The sequence below is a fragment of the Oratosquilla oratoria genome, chromosome 10, assembly GCF_046742065.1.
Source record: "Oratosquilla oratoria isolate Oo_2021 chromosome 10, ASM4674206v1, whole genome shotgun sequence".
NCBI classification, from domain to species: domain Eukaryota; kingdom Metazoa; phylum Arthropoda; class Malacostraca; order Stomatopoda; family Squillidae; genus Oratosquilla; species Oratosquilla oratoria.
In genome coordinates, this window is record NC_134786.1 from 26,938,193 (window position 1) to 26,954,792 (window position 16,600).

At 41.6% G+C, this 16,600-nt stretch overlaps 1 protein-coding gene across 9 annotated transcripts in view; it reads right to left on the minus strand.

Annotated features, from left to right (window-relative positions):
* Positions 1 to 16,600, minus strand: part of LOC143029172 (sorting nexin-14-like) — a 184,921-nt gene that overhangs the window by 87,289 nt on the left and 81,032 nt on the right. For all 9 annotated transcript variants that reach the window (XM_076191673.1, XM_076191678.1, XM_076191676.1 and 6 more), the window contains one exon: positions 5,682 to 5,740. In XM_076191673.1, coding sequence (XP_076047788.1) covers positions 5,682 to 5,740 — 59 coding nt within the window. The remainder of the gene's footprint in view (positions 1 to 5,681; positions 5,741 to 16,600) is intronic.

The following is a 16,600-nucleotide window of genomic DNA, read 5'->3' on the forward strand; positions in this document are numbered from 1 at the left end:
GAAAGAAGTTCATATTAGGCTGGCTCAGTTGTACACCCAGTGCTTACATCAAGAAAGCATTCCTGAATTGTGGTGCAATGCTATAGTTATTTTGCTTATATATAAAAAAAAAAATAGTAGCTATTGACTGATTAGCTTGCTATCAAATGTATATAAAGTTTTCTCCAAGATCCTTACAAATAGACTAAGTCAAGTTTTAGATGGAAACCAACCGTGAGAACAGGCAGGCTTTAGGAGTGGATATTCAACCCTAGACTATTTGCAGGTGATAAACCAACTAATTGAGAAAATGACAGTATACAATATACCTCTCTTTTTAGCTTTTGTAGATTATGAGGCCTTTGACTCAGTAGAACAAATAACAACACTAAACTCACTAAGCAAGCAGGGTACAAACAAACAGATCATAAGAGTTTTAGAAAAGACTTATGCGAAAGGTACCACTATAGTTCGACTACATAAAGATACAGAAAATATCAAGATCGAGAAAGGAGTATGGCAAGGCTATACCATTTCACCCAAATCATTTACAGCTTGTTTGGAAGAGATTTTCAGAAGGTTGAGTTGGGAAGAGAAAGGTTTGAAGATTAATGGTGAATATTTGAACCACCTAAGATTTGCAGATGACATTATTCTTATTTCAGAAAGAGCAGAAGACTTGCAAGATATGCTGAGTGATCTGAACAAAGAAAGTCTCAAAGTAGGTTTAAAAATGAATAAGAGTAAAACCAAAGTAATGTTCAACAAGAAAGTTCAAAGTAAAGAGATTATAATCGATGGTGAGAATCTTGAAGAAGTTGAATAGTATAATTATTTAGGCCAGATGGCAAAAGTGACCAAAGATCATGATAATGAAATAAAAAGATGTATTATTATTGGTTGGAAAGTGTTTGGTAAGTATAATAAAATCCAGAGAGGCTGTCTATCTTTATGTTTGAAACATAGTTTACAATCAATGCATTCTGCCAGCAATAATCTATGGGTGTGAGACTTGGAAACTGATAAAGGTGATGGAAACAAAGCTAGGGACTGCACTGAGGAGAATGGAGAGGTCAATGCTGAGAGACTGAAAGAGAGCAAGTTGGGTAAGAGAACAGAGTGAAAGATATTGTGGAGGCAGTAAAAGAGAGGAAGTGGAATTGGGCAGGTTAGTACAAACGACTGATGAGCGATGGAGCAAGTGTGTTACTGAGTGGATGCTGCGAGATGGGAAGTGTGGAAAAGGGAGACCAGACAGAAGATGGAGAGATGAGATTGAGAAGTTTGCAGGAGTGATGTGGCAGAGGTTGGCGCAGTTGTGTGAATCATGGAATGCTATGAAGGAGGCTTTTTTTCAGCAGTGTACTCAGAATGGCTGATTTGATTGACTGACAGTTAACAATAAGAAATACACATTGCTCCACTGTATTTTTCATTAGATATTACATACTTACATTCATATCCAAGGCTTTCCCCCTTTACAAGATAGAAAAAAAAAAAGGCATAAAAACCATTCCCATCCATTCCATCCCCAATACACTCCACTCCCCTCCATCCTCTACCCTCCCACCTCTCTTGGCACCTCCTGGATGACAGGTCATCCTTGCATCTTGTCCACTGCCCTGGGTCAGAAGTAGTGATGCAAGACACAGCACATCCACAGCAAGGCCGCTTCATTAAATCGATGACCCCCCCTCTCCGTCCCCTCATGCAGAAAAGGAGAAGACGGGGAGAAATCCCTTCGGGCTGCATCAAATTGTTCTCACACATACTCCCTCACCCCCCACCCATTTCACCTCATGCATCACAACATCATCCACATACAACCATTCTCCATTCACCCCTGTCTTCTGTCTTTTCCCATCCTTCCTCAACAGACATTCCCCTCTTCCCCAAAGCCCCTTTTACCCCATCCATCCATCTCATCCTAGATCGCCCCCTCATGTTCACTCCCTCCACATCTGCCTTCCATACCTCTTTTACTAGTCTTTCTTCACTCATTCTTTCCATGTGTCCAAACCATCCCAATATTCTTTCATCTACCCTATCTCCCAACTCCCTTACCACCCCTAATCCCCTCCTCACCTCATTTCTCACTCTATCCAGCCTAGTAACCCCTGTCATACACAAACACATTCAAACTCCTTCTCTCTTATGTTCTGTGTTTCTGCCCCATACAATGCTGTTGGCACAATCACTCCTTCATACAACTTCCTCTTAGCATCCATTCCCAAATGTCTATTTCTCATTACACTTTTCAATCCACCAAGGCAATTACTCGCTTCTCTCAATCTACATTCTACTTCCACCTCCACTCCTCCCTTTCCTGCCACATTCACACCCAAATATCTAAATTTATCCACTTCCTCCAGTCTCTCTCCCTTCCAGTCTGCTGCCACTTTCACCCCTTGTACATCTCATCACCTTACTTTTACCCACATTTATCTTTAACTTCCTTCTTTCACACACTCTCCCAAACTCTGTCACTAACTTCCTCAATCCCTCCTCTGATCCTGCCACAAGTGCAGTGTTGTCTGCAAACAATAGCTGGCTCACCTCCCACTTTTCTCCATTTTCTTTAACCATCTCCAATCCCTGACCCACCACCCTTGCCTTTACCTTTCGCACCATCCCACCCATACCTTGAACCACTCACTCTCTCCATTTCTAATCATGACACACATTCTACTACTCTCGTAAAAACTCTTGACAGCTCCTAAAAACTTTCCTCCTATCCTGTATATCTGCAAAACCTCCTACAGTGCCTTCCTGTCTACCGTCATAAGCCTTTTCCGGATCCATAAAAGCACAAAAAACATCCTTAACTTTTCCTATAGCTTTCTCACTCCTCTAGTCCTCTGGCACTCTATCCTCTCTCAAACAAACATTAAATAATCTCACCAGCCAGTCCACCATCAATGTACCTCCATTTTTCAGACATTCTGTATGGCATCCATCCAGACCAGGTACCTTACCTGCTCTCATCATCTTAACAACTGCCTTCACTTCATCCTTCCTTATTTCTCCTCCATTTTCCTCACTCATCACGGTCATTTTCTTAGCACTTCCCACTGCACCTACCTTTCCCTCCCTATTCCCCTTCACACTCAGCAACTCCCTAAAATACTCTGCTCATCTTCCTCTTTCTGCTTTCTCTTACATTATCATCTCTCCATCGGCACTTTATACCTTTTCTTCTCAACTTGATTTGCTTCCTCTCTATTAATTTCTTTCCAAAACATCATTTTATTATTTTCAATTTTTTTTTTTTTTTTGGTCATACTCTTACCCCATTTCACATCTGCTCTCCTCTTCGCCTCCTTTATCTTGTGCTTTCCTTCTCTTTTGTTTGTACCTCTCGTATGACTCCCTCATCCCATTTTGTAACCAATCTGTGAAAGCTCACTTCTTCTCTTCTACAACCTTCTTCGCTTCCTCATCCCACCACTCACTAACCTTCCTTCTATTTCCTCCTCTCCTTCTTGTTCCACACACCATCTTTGCACACTTTGTGACTCCCTCCTTGAACCATCCCCATTCCTCCTCCACTCCTAGTTCTACTCTATTCTTCACTCCCTCCCACTCCTCTCTCATCTTCTTTTTGTACTCCTTCTCCTTTTCCTTCTCATTTAAGCAGTTCATTCTAAGCACCTCCCTACCTTTTGTACTTTTCCTCTTTCTCCATCTATTCTCCATTCTCAACTTACCTTCCACCAAAAAATTATCTGATATTCCCCCACTCTGTCCCCTTAGAACATGTACATCCTTAACTCTTCCTATTATACTCCTATCTACCACTACATAGTCCATTAACACTCTACCTACCACCCTTCAATCCACCACCCTATCCCATGTGTACTTATGCTTGACTTTCTTCCAAAACACTGTATTTGCTATTATCAACTCTCTAGATACATCTCCACCATCATCTCTCCACTACGATTCTTTCCTGGAACTCCACATTTTCCAACCACTCCATCTATTGGTTTATTTCCTACCCTAGCATTAAGGTCTTTCAATATTACTACAATGATATTCTTCCCTAATCCCTCAATGCACTCATTTAAATCTATCCAAAAAGCCTCCCTTTCCACACTCTTCTCACTACCAGGCCCATATGCACTTACAAAAACCCACATCTCCTTTCCCAGTTTCACCTTAATCCACATTAACCTTGAAGAAACCTCCTTCCACTCCATGTTTACCTATCTCTTCACTTACTAGTATAGCCACCCCTTCTCTCCCTCACCCTCTCTTCACTCCTGAGAACCTAACTACACTCCCAAACTCACACTCACCCCTCCCTTTCAACTTAGTTTCACTCAAAGCCAACACATCCATCTTTCTTCTCACAAACATACTACCTATCTCTTCCCTTTTACTCTCATCTGTACCACATCCACACACATTAAAAGACCCTAACCTTAGGGTACTGGTTGGAAAACTCCGAGACCCTCTTATGCCTTTATTTTTTAGGAATGTCCCCTGTGGGGCTACAGGGAGAAGAATGCCTAGTCCTAATCCCTGTCCTGTTTTCCTCATCTCTTACGATCCAAGTGGGAATACATGGTGGTAGCATTCTATCCCCTACCACAAGGTAGGCAAAACAAGGAAATGAATATTCAGAGAAATGGTACAGGACAGCAACAAGGGGTTGGGGGACAGCATAATGGAGGGACAGTAGCAGTACAATAAAAGTGTCATCATTCCTCTGTGAGCAGAGTTGTCCTGTATCACAGACAAAATGATGTGTGGCTCTGGTCCATAGGGGCACCCTGTATAGACCCTAAAGTATCAACTGCATGCTACTTTGCTATAACAACATGCAGCCACAAAAATTCCACCCTGTTGCAAATGCTGGAGTGGTATTGGGAAACAAACAGCTTTTAAAAAATAGAAAAACAGTGAAAGATATATGAAAATGTGAGCTGTCATAAATCTGTGGATGCGAAGAAATTTCAAATAGGGATACATAATAAATATTTCCATTTCCATACCTCAGTATACTAATCAAATACACACATTAGTTCCTGGTTCCATATGTTTCATCACAGAAATTCTAGAATGTTAACTTAATGGTGTTTTATTTAGTTTGTGAATTCCACACTACCTAATTCCACACTTTAAAAAGAAAAAGATTATATTTTGATTTCCAAGATTTCCCTACTTTAACCAATCAATCATACATACATAATAGCCTTTTCCCCCTTATAAGTGTGATGGCTGAGTCAAAACATATGCCCACTCTGAAACCATCCCACAGCCATTCAAAATCCATCCATTGATTCTACCATCTTGGCACTTCATGGATGAAAGGTCATTACTGCTCCCCCCAACCCCACCACCACTACACTTCTTGGTTCAAAGACAATGCAATGTAACAGTTCTACCAGGGCCTGGCATTCAGGGCAGGTTAACCCCCACCACTTCATTATATAGCAACCCTCCCAACTTACCTCACCCACCCACTCAAAAATATTTATGGAGGGGACAAGAATTTCATTTCCGGCTGTGTCCTTTCTTCATTTATAATCTCTTTCATTCACTATCTTTTACACTCTCTCTTTCCTGCTCACGGCATTCCTCTTGAATCCACTGCCCTTTTAATCCCATCCATCCACATTATTCAATCAATTCTACCTTTAAAATAGCAGACTATTCTGAATTTTTTTTAATAGACAGTTAAAATAAAATAGTCTTACCTTGAACTGTTCCTGTGGTATGGATGTGAATTTCTGCTACCACACAAGTGCTCAAAGTACTGCAACATAAAAGAAAAAATGTTCATGTTTTTTTTTAAACCATTTCAATTTCAGTTGTGGATATAAAAAATTCAAGCACTTAACACATAAATATGGATCACCTTACATACATGTGTGCATCAGGGCAAGCTTTACTTAATTGGGAAGCGTATTGACAGAAGATTGTAGATGTGAAAAAGAAATAAAATCAAGGATAGCGATAGCTAAAAGCACGTTTCAGAAAATGAAAGGGGTTTTAACAAACAAGAAAATGTCTACAGATATAAGGAGAAGAACAGTTAAAACATTTATATGGTCAACACTATTATATGGTTCAGAAGCGTGGACAATCAGCAAAAAATTGCAGGAAAACTTAGAAGCAGCAGAAATGTGGATATGGAGACAAGTATTAAGAGTACCATGGACAGCGAAGAAAACAAATGAAGAAGTATTGAGAGAAATGGAGACAGATAGGGAATTGATGACAACAATAAGGAAAAGACAGTTGTGATTCTTAGGACATATAATGAGGAGGGAAGGGTTGGAAGAAGTGGTGATGACGGGAATGGTGGAGGGAAGGAGAGCAAGAGGAAAGCAGAGGGAGAAGTACATGGACGGGCTGATGAGGGCGATGGGAAAACAACTCAAACCAGCACAGATGTTACAAGTAACTAGGGACCGTGAACAGTGGCGCTCCATGGTTGCCGAAGTCTAAGAGGATATGGCACGACGGTAAGGTAAGGTAAGTATACAGCAAAGAAGCAATGCTTGTTGGGTTCCATCTCCTATTCTCTCATTTTTTATTATACCTAGCCTCAAATTCATGTACAGTTCCAACTTAATCTATATCCTTTATTCCCAATTATCATATATAGGGAGTGAACATGAGGGGATGTCCTAGGATGAGATGGATGGATGGGGTGAAGGGGGCTTTGGGGAAGAGGAGAATGTCGGTTGAGGAAGGACGGGAGAGGACAGAAGACAGGGGTGAATGGAGAATGGTTGTATATGGAAAATGTTGTGATGCATGAGGTAGATTGGACGGGGGAATGGGGGTGAGGTAGTGTGTGCGAGCAAAACTTTTTGACGCAGCCCGAAGGGATTTCTCCCCGTCCTCTCCTTTATATGGGGGGGACGGAGAGGGGGGGTCGCCGATTTAATGAATCGGCCTTGCTGTGGATGTGCTGTGTCCTGCGACACTGCTTCTGACCCAGGGCAGTGGACAGGGTACAGGGATGACCCGTCATCTAGGAGGTGCTAAGATAGGAGGGAGGGTGGAGGGGTGTGGAGTGTTTTCAGGGATGAAATGGGTGGGAATGTTTTTGTGCCTTGTCCTTTTTGGCTACCCCCCTGGTAAGGAGAAAAAAAGCCTTGGTATATGTATGTATGTAGATCTGAACCCATGTACTGTTTGACCTTGGGGCATATCAACTAAGCTATTCCAAGTATATATGCATCTATATGCATAACCCGTCTGGGGTATTAGCTGCATGTTATTGTGGCAAAGTAGCATGCAGTTGATACTTTAGGGTTTATATGGGATGTCCCTACGGACCAGAGCCACACATCATTTTGTCTGTGATAGAGGAAAACTCTGTTCATGGAGAAATGATGACAATTTTATACTACAACTGTCCCTCCGTTATGCTGTCCCCCAACCCTTTGTTACTGTCCTCTACAATTTCTCTGAATATTCATTTCCTTTTTTGCCTACTTACCCTGTGGTGGAGGCAAAAGAATACTGCCACCAAGTATTTCCACTTGGATCGTAAGAGGCGAGAAAAACGGGACGGGGATTGGGACTAGGCATCCTTCTCCCTGTAGCCCCACAGGGGACATTCCTAAAAAAAGTAAAGGCATAAGAGGGTCTAAGAGTTTTCCAACCAGCACCATAAGGTTTGGGTTTTTAAATGTGTGTGGATGTGGTACAGATGTGAGTAAAAGGGAAGAGATACGTAGTATGTTTGTGAGAAGAAAGATGGATGTGTTGGCTTTGAGTGAAACTAAGTTGAGAGGGAAGGGCGAGTGTAAGTTTGGGAGTGTAAGTGGGAGGTTATCAGAAGTGAAGAGATGGTGAGGGAGAGAAGGGGTGGCTATACTAGTAAGTGAAGAGATAGGTAAACGTGTAGTGGAGGGGAAGGAGGTTTCCTCAAGGAGATGTGGGTTTTGTAAGTGCATATGGGCCTGGTAGTGAGAAGAGTGTAGAAGAAAGGGAGGCTTTTTGGATAGATTTAAATGAGTGCATAGAGGGATTAGGGAGAAATGTCAATGTAATAGTACTGGGAGACTTTAATGCTAGGGTAGGAAATGAACCAATTGACAGAGTGGTTAGGAAATGTGGAGTTCCAGGAATGAATCGTAGTGGAGAGTGGATGGTGGAGATGTGTCTAGAGAGTTGATGATAGCAAATACAGTGTTTCGGAAAAAAGTCAAGCATAAGTACACATGGGAGAGGGTGGTGGGGGGAAAGGTGGTAGATAGAGCATTAATGGACTATGTAGTGGTAGATAGGAGTATAATAGGAAGAGTTAAAGATGTACATGTGCTAAAGGGAGAGGGTGAGGAAATATCAGATAATTTTTTGGTGGAAGGTAAGTTGAGAGTGGAGGATAGATGGAGAAAGAGGAAAAGGACAATAGGTAGGGAGGTGCATAGAGTGAACTCATTAAATGAGAAGGAAAAGGAGAAGGAGTACAAGAAGAAGCTGAAAGGGGAGTGGGAGGGAGTGAAGGATAGAGTAGATCTAGGAGTGGAGGAGGAATGGGAATGGTTCAAGGAGGGAGTCACAAAGTGTGCAAAGATGGTGTGTGGAACAAGAAGGAGAGGAGGAAATAGAAGGAAGGGTAGTGAATGGTGGGATGAGGAAACAAAGAAGGTTGTAGAAGAGAAGAAGCGAGCTTTCACAGATTGGTTACAAAATAGGATGAGGGAGTCATATGAGAGGTGCAAAGAAAAGAAAAGAGAAGTAAAGCAAAAGGTAAAGGAGGCAAAGAGGAGAGCAGATATGAAATGGGGTAAGAGTATGACAGAAAATGTGGAAAGTAATAAAAAGATGTTTTGGAAAGAAACTAAGAGGAGGCGAATCAAGTAGAGAAGAAAAGGTAAAAGGTGCAGATAGAGAGATGATAATGGAAGAGAAGGCAGTAAGGGGAAGATGGGCAGAGTATTTTAGGGAGTTGCTAAATGTGAAGGAGGATAGGGAGGGAAAGATAGTTGCTGTGGGAAATGCTTAGAAAATGACCATGATGAGTGAGGAAAATGGAGGAGAAATAAGGAAGGATGAAGTGAAGGCAGTTGTTAAGATGATGAAAGCAGGTAATGCACCTGGTCTGGATAGATGCCATGCAGAATGTCTAAAAAAAGGAGGTACAGTGATGGTGGACTGGCTGGTGAGGTTATTTAATGTTTGTTGGCGAGAGGATAGAGTGCCGGAGGACTGGAGGAGTGCCTGTATAGTTCCACTTTACAAGGGGAAAGGGGACAAGTGTGAGTGTAGTAGTTTCAGAGGGATTAGCTTGTTAAGTGTAGTTGGGAAGGCTTATGGGAGGATCTTGATTGAGAGGATTAGGAGAGGAACAGAGGGAGTAATTGGTGAGGAACAGTGTGGATTTAGGACAGGTAGAGGTTGTGTAGATCAGATTTTTGTGGTAAGACAGATATGTGAGAGAGCTATAGGAAAGGGGATGTTTTTTGGGCTTTTATGGATCTGGAAAAGGCTTACAACAGGGTAGACAGGAAGGCACTCTGGGAGGTACTGTAGGTATATGGGATAGGAGGAAAGCTGTTAAGAGTAGTCAAGAGTTTTTATGAGAGTACTAGAGCTTGTGTTAGGATTAGAAATGGAGAGAGTGAATGGTTTGAGGTAAAGGTGGGACTTCGTCAGGGATGTGCTGTGTCGCCCTGGCTGTTCAATCTTTACATGGATGGGGGGGTGCGAGAGATGAATGCAAGGGTAGTGGGTAAGGGGTTGGAGAGGATTAAAGAAAATGGAGAAAAGTGGGAGGTGAGCCAGTTGTTGTTTGCTGACAACACTGCGCTTGTAGCAGGATCAGAGGAGGGATTGAGGAAGTTAGAGGCAGAGTTTGAGAAGGTGTGTGAAAGAAGGAAGCTGAAAATAAATGTGGGCAAAAGTAAGGTGATGAGATGTACAAGGGGAGAGAGTGACAGCAGGCTGGAAGTGAGCATTAAGGGTGAAAGACTGGAGGAAGTGGATAGTTTTAGATACTTTGGTGCGAATGTGGCAGGAAAGGGAGGAGTGGGGGTGAAGGTAGAATGTAGATTGAGAGAAGAGAGGAAATGCCTTGGTGGATTGAGAAGTGTAATGAGAAATAGACATCTGGGAATGGATGCTAAGAGGAGGTTATATGAAGGAGTGATTGTGCCAACAGTATTGTATGGGACAGAAACATGGAACATGAGAGAGGAAGAGAGAAGGAGTTTGAATATGTTTGAGATGAAATGTCTGAGAAGTATGATAGGGGTTACTAGGCTGGATAGAATGAGAAATGAGGAAGTGAGGAGAACAGGGGTGGAAAGAGAACTGGGAGATAGGGTTTATGAAAGAGTATTAGGATGATTTGGACACATGGAAAGAATGAGTGAAGAAAGATTAGTAAAAGAAGTGTGGAAGGCAGAGGTGGAAGGAGTGAATATGAGGGGGCATCCTAGGATGAGATGGATAGATGGGGTGAAGGGGGCATAACAAAAGAGAGGAATGTCTGTGAAGGAAGGACTGGAGAGGACAGAAGATAGGGGTGAATAGAGAGGGGTTGTGTATAGATGATGCTGTGATGCATGAGGGGGAGTGGGTGGGGGATGGGGGGGTGAGGAAGTATGTATGAGAAAAAAAATTGATGCAGCCCGAAGGAATTTCTCCCCATCTTCTCCTTTTCTGCATGGGGGGAATAGAATAGAATAATTGGGATTTATCTTGCATCGCAACATCAATGGTCAATGACGCCGTAGTATTTATGATTAAGAAAAGGAAGTGGTAAAAAGCCTAAAAAATAAATAAAATAAAAAAAGATTGAAATCTAAAGATCATTGAGAAGATCAATAGCACTAAGAAAATTAAAAATAGAATTTATATTGCAGTTACATCCCAGAACACTTCGAAGGGACAGATCTCCTTCATCTCTGTGTTTTGACAAATATTGTTGTCTTTCTCCATCATAACTGGGGCATTCCACCATAATGTGTCTAATGGTTATAGGAACAAGGCAATCATTACAAAATGGAGGAGGACTGCCCTCCATAAGAAAGCCATGGGACAATCTAGAGTGACCAATCCTCAACCGGCAAAGGGTTACTTCCTGTTTTCTGTTCAGTAATGTATAAGACCAAGGACGAATAGTATCAATAATCTCTCTCATCTTGTTACCAGCCTCAAGATCCCATTGGAACTGCCAAAGAGATGAGATCTCGGCTTTGATTAGAGGGATATAATCTTCATAAGGTATAGGCCGTAAGTGAGGTAAGGGTGAGAGAGTGGCTTCCTTGGCCAATTTATCGGCCTGTTCATTTCCTGGTACTCCGACATGTGCTGGAACCCAGCAGAAGTTTATTTCATTACCTCGATGCTCGATTAAAAAAAGCCATTCTAAGATCTTTAAACTATTGGGTGCCTTGAGTCAAATTGTTCTAGAGACTGCAAGACACTCTTTGAGTTACTAAAAATTGTAAAACATTTGGCTCTGCTTTTCATGGAGGATATAATCTCCACGGCGGACAGTATTCCTGTCAGTTCGGCAGTGAAATTAGATGTTGTATCAGGCAAGGTACCCTTACGATTAACCACTTCCATACGGTGACACCTACGTAGGCGGCATGAGGAGCAAGTGAATGCCGACGTCGACATCTTGATTATATTTATTGTTGTCATACCTACGTAACCTCCATTCTCTCTAAACTGGCTTCATCATATTTTCTATGGTTATCAAAATACATGGGTGAAAGAGAACGAACGATTGAGCACTGACTTTTTTCTTTTTCATAATGCGATTATTATGACGCAACATCGCACGTCGGGCAGCATTAATGCTGCCAGACGTGCGATGTGCCCCGGAGTGAAGAGGTTAAAATCATTTGAGAATATTCCAAAACCAATGCCAGCGCTAGTTTTGGAGCCATCAGTAAAAACAAACACAGAGGGTTGGTGATTAAAAGAATGTTCTAAAAAAGCATTGCGTAGTTCATAATCCTTAAAATTACGCTTACAATCGTTAAAATATTTACAGAAAGACACTGTGGGCAGTCTCCATGGGGGAACAACCGAATATTTAAAAGGAGGGATGGGAATCTTGGGAAGATTCATGTCCTCTAAAATCCTTTTCATCCGGTATCCAAAAGGCTTTGGAAGTCTGGGATGATTGTTGAAACATGTGTTGTTAAAATCTGCTTGCGCTGTTCTAAAAGTGAGAGAGTTGGGAAGCCTCTACAATCTATGCCAGTATCTAATAGATGAGGTCTGGCGAATAAGATCTAACGAAATTTCCCCTGCATCAACTAATAAACTTGGTATTGGGGAAGACTTGAAAGCACCTGTGGCCAAACGAACTCCACCGTGGTGTACCGTATCTAAAATTTTCAGTCTGGATGAAGTGGTCGATGAGTAAAACTCGCATCCATACGATAGTTTCGATAAAATAAGGGAGTGATGTAACCGCAAAATTGTTCTGCGGTCAGTGCCCCATGAGGTATGTGCTAAAACTTTTAAAATTTGCATTGTCTCTAGACATCGTGTCTTCAGGGTTTTCAGGTAGGGTACCCAAGAAAGGTGCTTATCAAAAATAAGTCCTAAAAACCTGGTTTCATCAACACAAGGAATCTGGTCATCCTTTAACCAAATAGTAGGGTCAGGGTGCAGACTTCTTAGTCGGCAGAAATGTACGACGACAGTTTTGCTGGGTGAAAATTTAAAACCATTATTATTGGCCCATGAAACTATTTTATTGATGCAGAGTTGTAGTTTTCTTTCAGCTATTGCCATGTTACTAGCTCTAAATGAAATGGAGAGGTCATCTATAAAAAGGGTGGCAAGTAAATCAGGAAGAATCACAGATGTCACCCCATTTATAGCTAAACTAAAGAGAGTGATACTGAGAACACACCCTTGAGGTACACCTTCTTCCTGTTGTCTTATTTTAGATATGACATTCCCAACTCTTACTCTAATAACACGATTTGCTAAAAAATTCTTGATGAAAAAGGCCATTTCTCCTCGAATGCCAATAGCATGTACAGCTTTGAGAATACCATGCTTCCATGTGGTATCATATGCTTTCTCTAAGTCAAAGAAAACACTGATATGATGTTGCTTAGAGACAAAGGCTTTACAAATAGAAGATTTCAGCCAAAGTAAGGCATCTGCAGTGGAGTGCATGTGACGGAAACCACATTGAATATCAGATATGATGTGGTTTCGTTCAAGATACCAGACTAGTCGTGCATTGAGCATTTTTTCTAAAATTTTGCACATGCAGCATGTGAGGGCAATAGGACGGTAATTTGATGGAATTGAACCATCTTTATTAGGCTTAAGAAAAGGTAAAATAATACCCATTTCCCAAACACTGGGAAACGAATGTTCAAACCACATCCTATTAAGAAGTGCAAGAATAAAACCTTTAGTTACAGGAGATATATGTTTCAACATGGCATATATAATGTCGTCAGGACCTGGAGAAGTATCACTGCAAGAGTTCAAAACTTAATCATATTCCTTTTCAGTGAAAGGGAGGTTATAGGATTCTTCATGAGGAGCAGTAAAGTCAAGATTACGTTGTTGTTCTCTCATTCGGTATTGATATCCAGGAGAGCTGTTGTCTGGTTTAGATATATTAGCAAAATGATTTGCTAAGGCATTACTGACGCCTTTAGGATCAAAGACCAAAGAGCCATCTAATTTTAAAACGGGTGGAGGGCTAATGATGTATTTCCCCGATATTTTTCTCAAGTTTTTCCAAACGATCGATGCTGGTGTTCTACAGTTGAATGATGATACAAATTTAGCCCAAGACTGATGCTTTGCTTCTTTGATGGTGCGTCGAAGTAATGCCCTGCTTTTACGATAAGCAACTAAATTCTCATCATTTCTAAGGCGATGTAATCTAGTCAAAGCTCTTCGTGTTGCTCTATGTAGATATCATATGGTGTCAGACCACCACGGTACATGGCGTCTCCTAAACTTTCCAGATGACTTTGGGATGGAATTAATGCCAGCAGTGTAGAGTGTGTCATTTAAGCACTCCAGTGCAGCTTTTACTGAATAAAAACTGTCAACACTGTTCTGGACAGTGCTCAATTCTTCAAACTTGTCCCAGTTGGCTTTTTAAGAGCAACAGCGAGGAATACCATCAGTAGGAGCACCTTCCTGTGTATACAATACAGTGGGATAGTGATCACTGCTTCGTAAGTCATCAAGGACTTTCCATTCAAAGTCCAAAGCACAATTTGAGCTGCAGATCAATAAATCTATACATGATGTAGAGCCAGTCTGAATGTGATAATGAGTAGGTTCACCAGTATTTAAAACAGTAATGTCCTCCTGCTCCAAAATAGATGAAATTAGATTTCCTTTCTGATTTGAGGTAACATCACCCCATAATGGGTGATGAGCATTAAAGTCACCCATAATAACGAATGGCTGAGGTAACTGTTGAATAAGATTCAACAGATTATCTTTGGTTATATTAATATTTGGTGGTAGATATAGGGAGCAGACTGTATATCTGCGATTCAAGCCGGCTTGTATCGCAACAGCTTGCAATCAAGACTGAAGAGGGATAGGAACATGAGGTATATCTTTACGGATATACAACATGCTTCCCCCATGTATACCAATATCTGGATCGTATGTAGTACGGTATGCTATGAAGTCTTTAGGGCATGGGGTGAATAAGTCTAACATTATTTCTTGTAAGGAAATAATATTAGGTTGCTGGTCATGGATTAGCAGTTTCAATTCCTCATACTTGGCTCTTAATCCCTGACAACTCCATTGGAGCAGAGTGAATTTATTCATGGTTCAGGGAATGTCTGGTGGTGTTGTTACCCGACTTCTTGGTCTTAGATTGTGGGATTGAATGGACCTCAGCTTTAATTGGAAGCTTTGGTGGTTTGGATGATTGAACTCCAGGTTTAATTTTAGTAGGACCTTTTTTAGGTCTACCAGAGGTGGTAGAACTTCCCTGTGGCCCTACAGGTACAGGGGGAGGGACTGGCACTTTCTCTATAGGTACTGAAGGATCTCCTGTTGAGCCTTCTAGGTTGAGGGAAAGGTTTCCCACTAGGCCTCTCAGGGGTGGGAAGAGGGCCACTATCTGGGCCCTTGGGTAATGGTGTAGGGCCTCCCATGGCCCCAATATGGGAAGAGTTGTTAGATGGCATTTTGGATACAGCTGTTGTAGAATCTCTATTTTGAATTTTGCCACTTGGGCAATCTAAAGAGTCTGAACTCCGTGTTCACTTATTGCGAGTTAGTTGGTCAACTGATCGATTGGTTGATTCTTTGCACTTTATCTGGTGTGACTGATCGGTCTCCATTTTATCCGTATTAGGCTGTGTTTTAGTGGTGAGGTGGCCTGTAGGCTGTAATTTGTTGCCAAGGGCTTCTGAGTATGTCTTAGTATCAGGTTTTGATGAATCAAGCACTTTTCTTCTTGCTTCAGAGTAGCTAATACGTTCTCTGACCTTTATATTTAGGATTTGTTTTTCTAGTATATATTTTTCACAAGATCTAGAGGAAGCTGGGTGCTCTTCATGACAATTAAGACACTTCGATGTTTTTGTACATTCTCCATGTTTGCTTTTACTGCAATTGACAAATCGTTGGTGTTCCTGCTAATTTCTTGTGACATGTGGTGAATATATGACTAAACATTTGGCAGTGGTAACATCTTGGTGAAGGTATATATGGTCTAACCTTCAGTTTATACCAAGCAGCAGATATTGATGATGGAAGATTAAGCAGGTCAAATGTTAAGATTATTAGAGGTTGGTCTACAAGAGTGCCATTTTCTTTTTGTTTCATCCGGCGAACACTTGAAACGTGCTGGGATTTCAACTCTGTTAAGAGCTTTTCTTCAGAAAACCTCAGTAATTCCTTGGAGTAGACAACTCCTCTACATTGGTTGAATGTCTTGTGAGGGGTACAATCTGCCTTATACCCAGCAACTTTTCCAATGTTCTGCAATTTTGAGCTCTCTTCTGGAGAGTGATCCACTACTTTGGGGGATGATTTTGGGTTCCCTGCCAATACATTGGATAATTTCTCTATGGACATCAAAAATGTCTAAAGAGTCAATGGGGTTGCCATTGAGCATGGATAAAGTTAAATATTTATTATAATGGGACTCAAAAATCCCAGGCAAAACTTCCAATTGTCCTCGTGGATTAGTTAGAGGGGGTAAAGACTTTTCTTTATTTTTATTTTTCCGCTGTGGTTTAGCGGAATAGGGTTCCAGTGTGATGAAAGACTGTGGACTTTAATCTCTAGAACCAGTAGAGGCCTTGCTCATATCCTTGGTCATGCATAGGTCGTCAACGTTAGGAGAGTTTTCTCTTATGGGTTTGTCTTGACCGCAGTGAGGGTGACCTTACTGGGGGTGGTTCCCCAGTCAGGTGGTTACGAGGTAAACTATGTTTGGGGCACCTTTTCTAGTCCTCTCCCCATGTGGGGTGAGCAGAGTGGATCCTGAGTAGGGCTGCTCAGTCATGTGGGTAGCTACCGAACCGTGCTGTTGCCTCAATCCCAACACGAGAGCGATTTATCTTGCCCACACCGCCTATGTGTAGTTCGTGACTAGAGGCTTCTAGAGATCACCTTCTCCTGCCCCCATCATCACTAGCCATCCTCATAGGGCTTTCTTTAGGATGCTTAT